The sequence below is a fragment of the Tenrec ecaudatus genome, chromosome 1, assembly GCF_050624435.1.
Source record: "Tenrec ecaudatus isolate mTenEca1 chromosome 1, mTenEca1.hap1, whole genome shotgun sequence".
Classification (NCBI taxonomy): domain Eukaryota; kingdom Metazoa; phylum Chordata; class Mammalia; order Afrosoricida; family Tenrecidae; genus Tenrec; species Tenrec ecaudatus.
In genome coordinates, this window is record NC_134530.1 from 9,770,449 (window position 1) to 9,783,818 (window position 13,370).

The 13,370-nt window shown below is 51.2% G+C and overlaps 1 protein-coding gene across 1 annotated transcript in view; it reads right to left on the bottom strand.

Moving 5' to 3' along the window:
• The window catches only part of INSR (insulin receptor), a 130,197-nt gene extending 118,925 nt beyond the window's left edge, over positions 1-11,272 (bottom strand). The window contains exon 1 of the mRNA XM_075545778.1: positions 10,839-11,272. Coding sequence (XP_075401893.1) covers positions 10,839-10,938 — 100 coding nt within the window. The 5' untranslated portion in view covers positions 10,939-11,272. The remainder of the gene's footprint in view (positions 1-10,838) is intronic.
• Positions 11,273-13,370: the final 2,098 nt, after the last annotated feature.

The window sequence follows — 13,370 nt, forward strand, 5'->3', positions numbered from 1 at the left end:
GCATGAGGAAGGTTGAGAACCACTGCTCCAGAGGATCAAGGACTGCAGCCTTCAGTGTGGATTACAACTCAAAGTCAAGAAAACCAAAATCCTCACAACCGGACCATCAGGTATCATGATACATGGAGAAAAGGTTCAAGTTGCCGAGGATTTTCTCTTGCTTGGATTTACAATCAATGCTCGTGGAACAACAGTCAAGAGTTCAAAAGACTCATTGCATTGGGGAAGGCCTTGTTAAGAATTTTGAAATGTTCAAGGATGTTGCTTTGAAGACTAAGGTGCTCCTGACCCAAGCCATGGGACTTTCAATGGCCTCATATGCATGTGAAAGCTGGACACTGAATCAAGAAGGTTGAAGAAGAATCCATGCATTTGAATTGTGGTGCTGTAGAAGACTATTGACAGTACCATGGACTGCTCAAAGGACTAACCAAACGGCTCTATCTTGGAAGAAGTAAGGCCAGAGTGCTCCTTAGAAGCAAGGATAGCAAGACTTGGCTTTACAGACTTTGGACATGTTATCAGGAGAGACTAGTCCCTGGAGAAGGACATCATGGTTGGTACAAAAGAAGATGGATTGACACAGTGGCTGCAACAATGGGCTCAACTATAGGAACAATTGTGAGGATGGTGTGGGCCTGGGCATTTCATTCTGTTGTGCTATGAGTCAGAACTGACTCAATGGTGCCAACACAACAACAATAACATAAGTAAGGTCATGCTTTGGTTCCAATGGACTTGTTTTAATTTTCTTCGACTTCAACCTAAATTTACATATGAGCAATTGATGGGCTGTTCCCCAATCAGGCATTAGCCTGATTTTATCAGCTGATATTGAGCTTCTCCATCATCTCTTCCCACAGATGTAGTCCATTTAATTTATATGTATTCCATCTGGAGAAGTCCATTTGGATAGTCACCTTTTGTGTTGTTGAAAAAAAGGTATTTGTGAAGAAGAAGAAGCCATTATATGTTGTTTGTATTGATCTTGCAAAATTCTATCATCAATCCCCAGCGTTGTTTCTATCACCAAGGCCATACTTTCAACTACTGGTCCTTCCTCTGTGTCCAACTTTTGTATTCCAGTTGCCAGTAATCAACAATGCATATTGATTGTATATTTGATCAATTTCAGACTGAAAACACTGGTAGACGTCTTCAATTTTTGCATCACTAGCGTTAGTGGTTGGTGCATAAATGTGAATGATAGTTGTATTCATGGAATTTTCTTGTGGGTGGATAGACATTATCCTATCACAGAATTTTACTTCAAGATAGTCCTTGAAATGTCCTTTATATTAAATGCAATACCACTCCTCTAGACTGTGTTATTCCAAGCATTATAGCCCATCTCATTTTGACTCAAAATGGCACATACCAGTCCATTTCAGTGCATTAACCCAGAATATCAGTCACTAGGTTGAGTATCATTTCAGCTAGGTTGAATCAATAGCTAGGTTGAATATCATATTTTAGCTCATTAACCTAAAATAACAACCAGTCCATTTCAGCTCATAAACCTAAAATATCAATCGCTAGTTCCATTTCATTTTTGACAACTTCCAATTTTCCTAGATTCAGGCTTCATACATTCCAAGTTCTGATTGTCTTTTAACAGTTTTATTGGCATATAATTCACGTATCATATAATTAAACAGTTCCATCATACTTTTAAAAGTTGTATAATCATTATCACAATCAATATTGGAACATTTTCTTCTTTCTTGTACTCATTAGCCCCCCCCCCATTTCTCCCCAACCTCTCCCGCCCATACACCCAAGAAACCATTATTCCAGTTACTGTCTATAGATTTACCTATTCCAGGGCTCATATATAGAAAAACATCCCCCCCCCAACAACAACAAAGTGAAACAGAGTTCCAATTATTAATTGATGTTTGCAACTGTTTCTTCTCATTTTTAGTTGTGCCCCATCAAAAATCCCAAAGGCTATACACCCACAAGTCTGACTCTGTCTGGGTTATTATGGTCAAATCTACTTTGAGAAGGCAGCTCTTCCTCAGTCATATTTTGAGTGCCTTCTGACCAGAGGGGCTTATCTTCTGGCACTATCTCTGACAGTGTTCTCCATCTATTCACTAGGTTTTCAGTAACTGACTATCCTTCGATGTTATCCAGAGTTTCCAGTGGTTAATTCCTCTGAAATGGACAGCCTATCCCTTCTTCGTAGTCTGGGACAGCTACTTCTTCATAGTCTAGAAGCTCTGCTGAAACCTGTCCACCCTTTGTTACCCCCAAATTAATATACATACCACATCAAAATACATTCACCCCATCACATCACCTAAAATATCTTAAACTAACTCCTAAGAACAAACCATCATCTTCTGAAGAATCTCAATGAAAAATGGGTGAGATGGTAGGTATAAGCCAGCCTGGGCAAAATTCCTCTTCATCCATGAAATCTGGAATACAGGGCTATCTGCTTCCGAAGGACAATGGTGGAATGGGCACAAGACAGACACTCCCACTACAAACAGGGAAACAGAAGGTAAAGAAGGGATAGCAGGTACTAAGCAAGACCCAAACCCAGCAGAAAAATTCATCTTAGTCCTCAATGCTTGAAAATAATCGTTTCTGAGACCATCTGGACAACAGGCCTGCCCTACAGACTCCGGCTGTTGGCCATGCTCTCTGGATTGTGGGTAGAGACCCCTTGGCCCTAGGCTTCAGCTTCATCTTCCAGGCCCTCTGGGACAGCAACTCGGCTCCCTTAGCTCGAGGCAAACTCACTCTCCTAGACTACCTGAATGGCATGACCCGACTCCCTTGGGCCAGCAGGCCCTATTCTTCTGCCCTTTGGCAGTCCTGCACCCTTGGCTTTAAGTCAACAGCCCCTCCCTCCATAAGAACTGACTCTTTGAAACCTAGGAAGCTGTATCTACCTTGGAAACCCCAGAGGCTACAACCCTACTCATTGAGACCCTGGAGGCCCTGCCCCTCTGCTTTGAGACAAACCTAGAAAGCCCAGCTTCCCTGCCTCCTTCAATAGCTCTGTTGATCTCCAGGATCCTCCACGATGGTCTTTTGGTTTGCTTGAGAGATCACAGATGTACCTCTTTGGGCTTATTTCCAATCTGTAGAATTCCAACAGGCAGACAGCATTCTTTCCTTTCACTCTTGCTTGATCCTCTTCCAGTTTAAGGGTTTTCTGCTGTATTGCCTGGTTAGACCCATCAGTCGCAGACTTGATCTCTTTAACAAAAGCGGGTGCAGCCAGATCTTTGGTGAACATTCTACAACATGTGTGCTTGGTTTATAGTACAACAAAAACTTCCCAAATTTTTAAATTCTGTATTTTGCCCCATTCATTTTGTGGTCCATCCCTGCCTTTCACATTTTACTATAAGCATCAAGGAGAAATTTTGTGGCCCCTTTAAGAGTTTGCTTAGAAATCTCATCAGATACCCAAGTTAACCCCTTACAAGTTATGCCTCCCATGAAACACCTGAACATAAATTAGACCAACTTGTTGCCACTATATGTAAAGTATCATCCTTCCTCCACTGTCCAATCACATGCTCATCATTTAAAGCCTCACTAGAAGTACATTTAAAATCCACATGTCTAGCAACATTTTGTTGTAGGCACCTTAAGTAGTCTCTAAAATGATAGAAATTTACTCTAAAATTCACCTCACTCCTTTCAGTTAACATCACCTGAATTACCTTTGATGTTCATAAATTTATCAACAGTCTCTTCTAGACAATCTAGACTTTTACTATTTGTATTTACAAAAAGTGCCACCAAGTCAATTCTGGCCACTACCAAACCTATGACTATTTATGATTGTTGCCCTAAACTCTTCCAGCCTCTGCCCATTACTCAATTCCAAAACCGCTTCCACATTGTAGCTGGTAGAGCAGCACCCCACTCCTGGTACCAAATTCTATCTTAGTTATCTAATGCTGCTGTAACAGAAATCCCGTAAGTAGGTGACTATAATGTGTCTCTTGTTAGGTGTCAATGAGTAGCTTTTGACTTCTAGCAACCCTATGCACAAACAGAACCCTACGTATGCACAAACACAACAGAACAAAATACTGCCCAGTCCTACTCCATCCTCACAATTGTTCTTATGTCTGAGCCCATTGTTGCAGCCACTGTGTCCATCTATTGTGTCGAGGATCTTCCTCCTGTACACAGCCTGTCTACTTTACCACCCATGAGGTCCTTCTCCAGGGAAAAGTCTCTCCTGACAATATGTCCAAAGCACACGGGATGAAGACTCACCACCCTTGCCTATACTGGGCATTCTGGTTATGTCTCTTCCATGACAGATCTATTTCTTTTTTTGACAGCTCATAGTACTTTCAATATTCTTCACCGGCACCATAATTCAAATGCATTGATTCTTCTTCACTCTTCCTTATTCAATTCTCAACTTTCACATGTATATGAAGCAATTGAAAATGCCATGCCTTGGGTGGAGCATATCTTAGTCCTCAAAGTAACATACTTACTTTTCAACACTTTAAAGAGGTTTTATGATGCAGATTTACCCAATGCCATGCATTGTTTAATCTCTTGAGTGCCACTTCCATGAACACTGAATGTCGATCCAAGCAAGATGAAATCCTTGACAACGTCAATCTTTTCTCCGTTTATCATCATAGTATTTCTTGGTTTGGTTGTGAAGATGTTGTTCTTCTTTACGCTGGTTTGTAACCCATCCTGAAGGCTTTAATCGTTGATCTTATCGGCAAGTGCTTCAAGTCCTCCTTACTTTGAGCAAGCAAGGCTGTGTCATCTGCTCATCACAGCTTGTTAATAAAGCCTTCCTCCAATCCTAATGCCAAGTTCTTCTTCACATAATCCAACTTCTCTGATGAACATTGCTCAGCATACAGATTGAATAATTGTGACAGGCTACAAACCCTGTTGCACACCTTTCCTGATTTTAACCCATACCCTTATTTTATTGCCACAACTGTCTCTTGATCCATGTACCGGTTCCACGTGAGCACCATGAAGTGATCTGGAATTCCCATTCTTCTCAAGGTTATCCACAGTTTGTTATGATCCACACAGTTTAATGCCTTGGCATAGTTGAGTACACACAAGTAAACATCTTCCTGATATTCTCTGCTTTCAACCAGGATCCATCAGCTGTTAGCAAAGATAGCCCCTGTTGCACATTCTCTTTCTGATTCTAGCCGGAAGCTCTGGCAGCTCCCTGTCAATGTACTGCAGTAACTGTTGTTGGAAGATCCTCAGCAAAATTTTACCTGCCAGTGACATCAATGATATTCAATAATTTGAACATTCTGTTAGCTCACTTCTCTTTGGAATAGGTACAAAAACAGATCTTTTCCAGTCAGTTGTTGGCCAAATAGCTGTCTTCCAAATTTCTTGGCTAGACAAGTGAGTGATTTTAGTGCTTTATCACCTTGTTGAAACATTTTGATTGACACTCCCTCAATTCCTGGAGCTTGTTTTCAGCTAATGCTTTCAGGGTAGTTTGAACTTCTTCCTTCAGGATCATTGGCTCTTGCTCTTGTGCTATCTCTTGAAATGGTGGAATGTCATCTAGTTCTTTTTGTGCAGGGACTCTGTGTATTCTTTCCATCTTCTTTTGATGCTGGCTGAATCATTCAATATTTTGCTTGAAGACTCTTTCAATATTGCAACTCAAGGCTTGAATTTTTTGAACCTTTATTCTCATAGAGTTGAAGGATGCAGAAATCCATCAGTCTGAATTCACAATTCAATCCATAATGGAGACTAAACACTATACATCTGTTTCGCAAGCAGATGCTGATAGAGTCCCCAGATTTTTCAAGAACAGAAAAGAAACTAAAGCTCAGAGATGAACGTGGTGTTCCCAAGGTCACACAGCAAGGCCAAGACATAACTGAACCTAGAACTGAGTGTTCCCCAGGTCCCTCAGACCGAAACACCCATGGCCTTGGCCACCACACAAAGTTCCTCAAAGTGGGGGTGAAATCACCTAGGGTGGAGGGAGGGGAGGGTGCACACTAAAATGTCACTTTCTAAGCCCAGTTCTCCAATCCCACCCCACCCCTCCTGTCGGTCTACCCTGCTGCGATGACTTAAGTGCTTCTGTGATGCTGAAAGCTAGGCCACTTATTTTGAAGTATGAGCAGGGGTGCCATAGAAGCTTCCGGACTAAGACAGACTAGGAAGAAGGCTAAGTATACACAAACAAGGAAGCAATCATTTGAACAGAACATGGCTGCATGATTTAAAATCAGGAGTATGTCAGGGTTGCATCCATTCACCGTACTTACTCAATCTGTATCCTGAAACAAACAATCCGAGAAGTTATACTATGTGATAAAGAACTCCTCCGAGATTGGAGGAAGGCTCATTAACAGCTAGCCATATGCAGATGGCACAGCCTTGTTTGCTGAAAGTATGGAGTCGAAGCATTTACTGTTGAAGATCAATGACTACAGCCTTTGAGACGGATTATACTTCATCCTAAAGAAATCAAACATCCTCACAGCCAGACACTGTTAGCAGGGTTGGGGAGTGTCCGCCCTTGGGCTGTGTAAGTCTCAAAAATCATCCACACCAGTTAACATCACACACACATACACACTCCTGACCCAACAGAACTTGTTCCAGCCACCCCATGAGGGGTTCGTTAGTTAAATGTTTGGCCAGAAGGGCCCTGGAATAGTGTTATAAATATCCAAAGGACTCTTGGCAGGGAAAAAAAAAAAGGTTCCCTATCTCTACCTTCTGGGGCGACTGTGGGTCGGAATCAATTCGAGGGTAATGGGTTTTATCATTTGGTTGGTTAGCTTGGGGTTCTCTTAGTGGGGAGATGGGACAGGACGGGTGTTTGCTTCAAGGGGCACTGAGTGTACATTGATGGTGGTGGGACACTTTGATAAAAGATGGCAAGTAAGGGAGCCTGGGAGGGGCGCTCAAGCTGGAGGCTAGGGCGGGGGGACATCCAGGATGGAGGCTATGTAGGTGGAGATGCAGGCCTAGGGACCAGGTAAGCGGGGAGATCAAGGATGGAGACTGGGGGCGGGGGGTGGGGAACCCAGAATGGAAGCTAGGTGGGTGGAGGGACCCAGACTGGGGCAGGGCAGGTGGTAGGTTGGGGGAGGGCACATGGAATGTCTATGGGCTGAAGCAGGAAAAGATAAGTCTGACTTTGATCCAGCGGGGGTTCTCAACTAGGGGTAACACCCCCAGACATACTCATCTGGTAACCTCTGGAGACATTTGGGGTTGTCACAATTGGGGAGGGGGAACATCCCCCTTGGTGACACCATCCAGTGGGCAGGATGTTATCGCTCCCCCACAGAAAATGTTCTGGACTCAAACGGCATGCCAAGACACCCTGCGCTACTGAAACAGGAAGGGAACACGGGTAGTTTGGGATTTGGGGTTTCCGAAAGACACAGTTACATGCCCAATGGCTAACCGCAAGGCTGGCAGTTCAAACCCGCCAAGAGCTCTGAGGGAGAAAGATGAGGCTGTCTGCTCCTGTACAGACAGACAGCATCAGAAACCCCAGAGAGAAGTTCGCCTGCCCTTTAGCGTGGCTATGGATCAGAATGGACTCCACAGAAGTGGGTAAAGACCAGGAGGGCCAGGATGTCATGAACCCAGGAGGTTGCTGTGGGGACTGATGGTCAGGACACCCACCCTGCCTCACTCTCTATACCTAGGAGGAGCCAGGGCCAGAACCAAATGACCTCTGTGGGCAGAGAGAAGGGAGCCCTTGCCCAGCTCTTCCCAGGCAGGAAGGTGCTCCAGCATGGGCTGGACCAGCCAGCCTCCTGGGACACGTCCCCAAAGCAGTCCTCCATCCCACCCTATCTAAAACCCCCTAAAATGCCCTGCTGGGTGACATTGGGCTTGATGACACAGCCCGGGTGGTGCAATACTTAAGTACAAAAGGCCCTGGTTCGATCCCACCCAGGGCCAATGTCACCCAAGTCCACAGCAAGCTCCCAGCAGCCCACCCAATGCCATCGAGTGGGCTAGTCCAGCTCATTTCAACTGACCAGGGCTGACTAAAACTGGCCCCTAGGGTTTCTGAAGTTGCCAGTCTTTAGAGGAGCAGACAGCCTCTTCTTCTTCAGCAGAGAGGCTGGTGGTTCGAACTGCCAACCTGGCAGCTGGCAGCCCAACCTGTAGCCAGCCCTTGACATCCCCACATCCCCTCCTTCCAGAGCCATTAACGATCTGGAACGATGACCCTGTCTCCACATCCCCTCCCCACCAGAATCGCCAAGAGGCATCAAATCGCATCTATTCGCCCAACGTTGTTAAACATTACCCCGGGTGAGTGGCGGGGGAGTGGGGGGGCGAGGAGGGAAAGGCTCGGCGGGCGCGCTGCGAGCATAAGGCGCTGCAAGCGCCCCCTTCGCTTCAGAAAGGAGTGCTCGGCGTTCTAGTCTCAAGTGCGCCACCTGCTGGCTCGGGGGGCTCCGTGCAACCCGCACAAAAAGGGATCATAAAACAGCAGGCGCACTGGCGGCAGGGTCGGTTAAGGATTGGGCTGCTAGCCATAAATTCAGCAACTCCAACCCACCACGTGCTCCTCGGGAGAAAAATGGGGCTTTCTGGTCCCAGTAAAGATCTACTCCGCAGAAACCCTTAAGGCGCAATTCTGCCCCGTCCTATGGGATCCCGACGAGTAGGAATCAACTACTAGCCAGAAGGGTGATCGCTCAGACGCACCCAAAGGTGCCACGGGAGACAGGCTTGGAGCTATGTCTCCAAAAGCGCCGAGCCTTGAGACCCCGTGGGGCGGCCAGGAGTCCAAGTGGACTGGAGGGCCGTTACCCAAGTGGGGACAGAAACACAGAGGGCAGCCCTACGAAGCGATGGTTCCAATTGTTGCTAAGTCCTCTCCCAAGGGGGCGGGGAGGGGAGGGCGGGGAGAACTGCTTCCGGGCTCTGTACCTAGTCCCGCTCAAAAAGCAAATATTTATCACATTGCTGGAAACCCTCACTGCCATCGTCCATTCCAACTCATACCAAGCGGCCCTTCCAGGGCAGGGTAGGGCTGTCCCTTGTGGGTTTCCCAGACGGTGACTCTTTACAGAAGCAGAAAGCCTCTCCTCGTGCTCCCACGGAGCAGCTGCTGGGTTTGAACTGCTGACCTTGCTGTTAGCAGCCCTAAGCTTAGCCACAACACCACGGAGCACTCTTATTACTTGGCCAAGCAGGCCTGGTGACTTGATGGCAAAGCAAACAGCTGCCAGCAGAAAGGTTGGGAGTTTGAACCCACCCAGCAGCTGTTCCTTTTGAGAAGAGGCCCAACATCGGACTCCAGCAAAGATGTCCCCTAGCAAACCCGGTGGGAGCAGTTCTAGTGGGTCACAGGGTGTGGCTTTGAGTTGAAATCGACCCCACGGAGCCAAACAAAAGCGCACAAAGCAGATAAAAGCCCCTGCCCGAGTGGAAGTTCTAAATTCACGTAGAAGTAGTACATCTGAGCGCGGACAGCCCAAATTCAATGCCCCGAATAAATATCAAGGCTATAGAGAAATTGAGGGGCAGGGAAGACATACTGGCCAGGGCATTCAAGAAGCCCAGCAAGGTCTAAGGACTCTTGGATTTTCTTAAGAAGTACCCAACCCAATCAGCACTCTTTACCCATGTGGCAGAGTCCTTCCCCAAACCCCAAAGCTTTCTCGCCCACCTCATTCACCCGGGGCCCCAGGAGGGCCTGTGATGTCCCTCTCAAGCCCCTTCCCCTCCCAAGGACGACTGCCTTTTATGGAGCTGGGTGAAGAAGTAACTCAACAGATATTTTTAAAGCAGGGCCTCAGTCCGCACAGTCGGAAAGTCTAGTTATGTTCGCCTACGTGATTGGGTCCCAGCCTACAACCATAGCAGGGAGGACACTGGGGCTGGGGTTTAGGACCCGCCCAGGGGGCCAGGGGGAAGTGTGAAGTGCAGATACCCCCACGTGGCAGGCAGGGGAAAATCCTTCATGGAGAGTGAGGCCCAGTGGTGGGGGAGGGTCAGCGACATTATGCAGCAGACCAGAGCCTGGGCCTGGATGGAATTCCACAAACAGGGGTCCAAACCCCAGTTCTGGCCAGACTTTGGGGCAGGTTGAGTCAGGAGACCTTCCCACGTCTCTGTGAAATGAGGATCGGCAGGGGCCATCTCCAGGGGCCACCATGGGGATCCAGAGAAAGAATTTGGCCCCGGGCCCGACAGCCACACTAATTGCAATGATCGCGATGGGAGCCGCCGCTACTTCTCGTACTACCACCGTGCGCAGGTGTTGCCAGAACTCCGGACACCCGAGAAAAACAACGGAAAAGTGTAAACACGGACTTAGGCCGGTGGCCCGAGCTTTAAACCCAAGGCCATCGGAAAAAAAAAAAAGGTCCACAACTCCCCCCCCCCACAGGCACGGCGTCGCCCACCATGGGGACGCCAAAGAACAGCTCCTGCACACATAGCCAGACACTCCAACCGTGTCCAGGCCGCCCGAACCCAGTGACCCGTCTTCCCGAGGCGACCCAGCGAGAACGCGTGTCCCTCTAGGAGTGCGTGTCGGGCCCGGGGGCGGGGAGAGGAGCAGGCGTGGGTCCGAGCGCGCTCCGGAGAGGCGCCCGCGGCGGGGCGGGCACTAGGACAAGGTTCCCCGGCCCGGGACCGGCGCGCGGGGCTCGGAGCCGCGAGCCCCGGCGGGCAAAGGCCAAGGTCAGCGGTGGCCTCCCACCCCCCGCGGGACAGAACCACCCGCTCGGCCCCCCAAATCCCCGGAGGGCTCGCGGGAGTGGTGGGGGGTGGGGGCTCCGCTGGGACGACGGGGTCCCCTCCGCCCACCGCTCCCCAGTCCAACCGCGCGCCCCCAGACTCACCTTCTCCAGGGTACAGGTGGCCCGCGGCGCCCACCAACAGCGCGGCCACGGCCACCAGCAACGGCGCGGCCGCCGCCCCCCGCTGGCCCCCGGCGCCCATGGTTGCGGAGTGCTGGATCCTAGCGGTTCAGAGCGCGCGGCGCTGGCCCGCTGGGCTCATGCTCCCAGAGGCTGCCTGCCCCAGAGCTCCGGGTCCGCGCGTCCTCCGCCGCCCAGGGGACCCGGCGACGGTCCGGGAAGGGGTGCGCGGCCTCGGTGCCTGCGACTCAGCAGCGCGGCGCCGCGCTCGCTCGCTCGCTCGCGGCCCCGCTGCGCCCGGGCCTGGGCTCGGGGGCCCGCGCGCTCTCGGCGGCGGGCGGCGGGCGCTCGGACAGTCGGACGGACGGACGGAGTGCGCGCGGCGGCGGCGGCGACGGCACCTGGGCTGGCGGGCGGCGGGCGGGCGGCGGGCGCAGGCTGCTCGGCCCGTAAACAACGCGGCCCGTCAGCTGGGCCCCGCGCGGGCGGCGGGAAAAGGCGGCGCGGATCGAGCCTCGGACGGGACTCGGCGCCGGGGAGGGCGGCGGGGGGGAGTGAAGGGGGGGCCGAGAGGGACCCGCCCCGCCCCCGCCCCGCCCCCCCGGCTCCCCCCGCCAGCCGGGCGCTGGAGGCCCCGGGGGCGCCCCCGCCCGCCAGCCCGCCCGCCCGATGCCCGCGGCCCCCGAGCGCGAGGCTGCCCGCGCCGCCCGAGCGAGACGCGCCTTGTCCTTCCCTAGCGAGCACGGGGCTCTTTGGTTCGTGGGGCTTGATGTTGGTCTCCTTGAGATTTGTCATGTTTAATCCCGTATTCAAATCTTATTGATCTTGGTGACTCGTGTTTGGGGGACGCTTTTCGATTTCGCAGGCGAGGCCACGCGCCTCGGACTCATCCCAAGGTAAAGCTCGCCAGCCACTCGGACCCACCCTCCCTGCTCCGAGTCGGGGTGTCCAGGACTCCCCGCCCAGCGGCGGGAGCCACGCCAGGCCCCTGGGGACGGCCACGTGCCCCGAGTCCCGTGCGCTCCGTGCGCTTCGTGGTTCCAGTTGCAGAAATGGCGCCGGGTAGAAAGTGCGTAGGCTCCGACCCGCGGGGGACACGCTCCCTTCTCCATATGCAGTGGTCAAGCGGCTTTTCCGCCCGCAGGTTGTCCGTAGGAGCCCCGGGGTAAACTAAACCCGTTTGGCGCTGGAACGCCAGCCGAAAGATCGGCGGTTCGAACGCCCCCGGAGGACCTACGAAGAAAGCCCTGGCTTTCTGTCACTTCGGACAGGTCACCGCGTGTGGAACCCCGTTCGACTCAGACGCACAAAGGAGCTCTGGGAACGGGGATCTAGTCACGGCGACAAGGAGCCACGACCAGCGTTCCAGTGTGTTGCAATGTCTAGGAATACCTTTCATGAATCAAGACGTGGTCAGCGCGCCACCTACCCCGCCCCCCCCCTCGCTCCGGGGAAGCCGCGGACTAGCAGGGACTTAGGTCCGCCTCACTGGGGTAATGGGTTTGACAGTACTTGCAAGGCAGGTTTGCATGAACTGAACCTCGGGGAAGCGCCCTAAACAACCTCCACCTTATGAAACGTTCCTGTACCCTAAGTCAGCCTGGGCCCCCCCACACCTTTACCAGGTTGCAGGGCCTCCCGTGGCTGGTTCCATCTCTGAGTTTCAGACACTTTCTCTCAAGGCTGCCCTGCCCGCGCCCTGTTCCTTTCCTCTGATCTGTGGGTACACGCCCCTCACTACGAGAAATTCTTACTAATTCTCTACCTGGTTGTGCCTCTTTGGCCTCCCTGTGATGCAGAAATCTAGTCCGTCTTGTTCACCCCCCGGGGTGCCGCTCAAGCTGAGGGTGGACAGCTGTGTGTGGAATGGGAGCCTCTCGGTTGTGCTGTCAGGTGTCTGAGTCCCTTCCACCTCCCAGCGACTCTGGGTACACGGCCACCCCCACAGTTGGTCTCCAGCTTGCGTCCATTGTTGCAGCCACTGTTGCAATCCCTCTTGTCGAAGGTATTTCTGGTTTTCGTTGCCCCCCTCCTTCCCCAAGCATGGTGTGTTTTTCTCCAGGGACTGGTCTCTCCTGGTAACACGTCGGAAGTAGGCTAGGCGAGACCCAAGTCTTGCCATCCTCACCTCTAAGGAGCACGCTGGCCAGACTTCTTCCACGACAGATTTGTTTGTTCTCTGGGCAGTTCGTGGTACTCTGGAGGGGAACGTGGCCCCGTGATAGAGTGAGTGAGTCCGTGGTACTTTCGTGGGAACTTGGAGTGAGTGAACGCACACTCAGTTGGTTTCCTTCATAGCCTGGTGGGAGAGAGAGGGTTGATAATTACACAACTGGGTGTGTGAGTGAGTGAGTGTGTGTGTGTGTGTGTGTGTGTGTGTGTGTGAGAGAGAGAGAGAGAGAGAGAGAGAGAGAGAGAGAGAGAGAGAAGCTTTAAGGGTGACCAAGAAGGATATGACCAGTTGCTGCCCAGTAGCCTCCTCCTCAAGCTTGTCAAAGTCTATCTGTGCCCCAT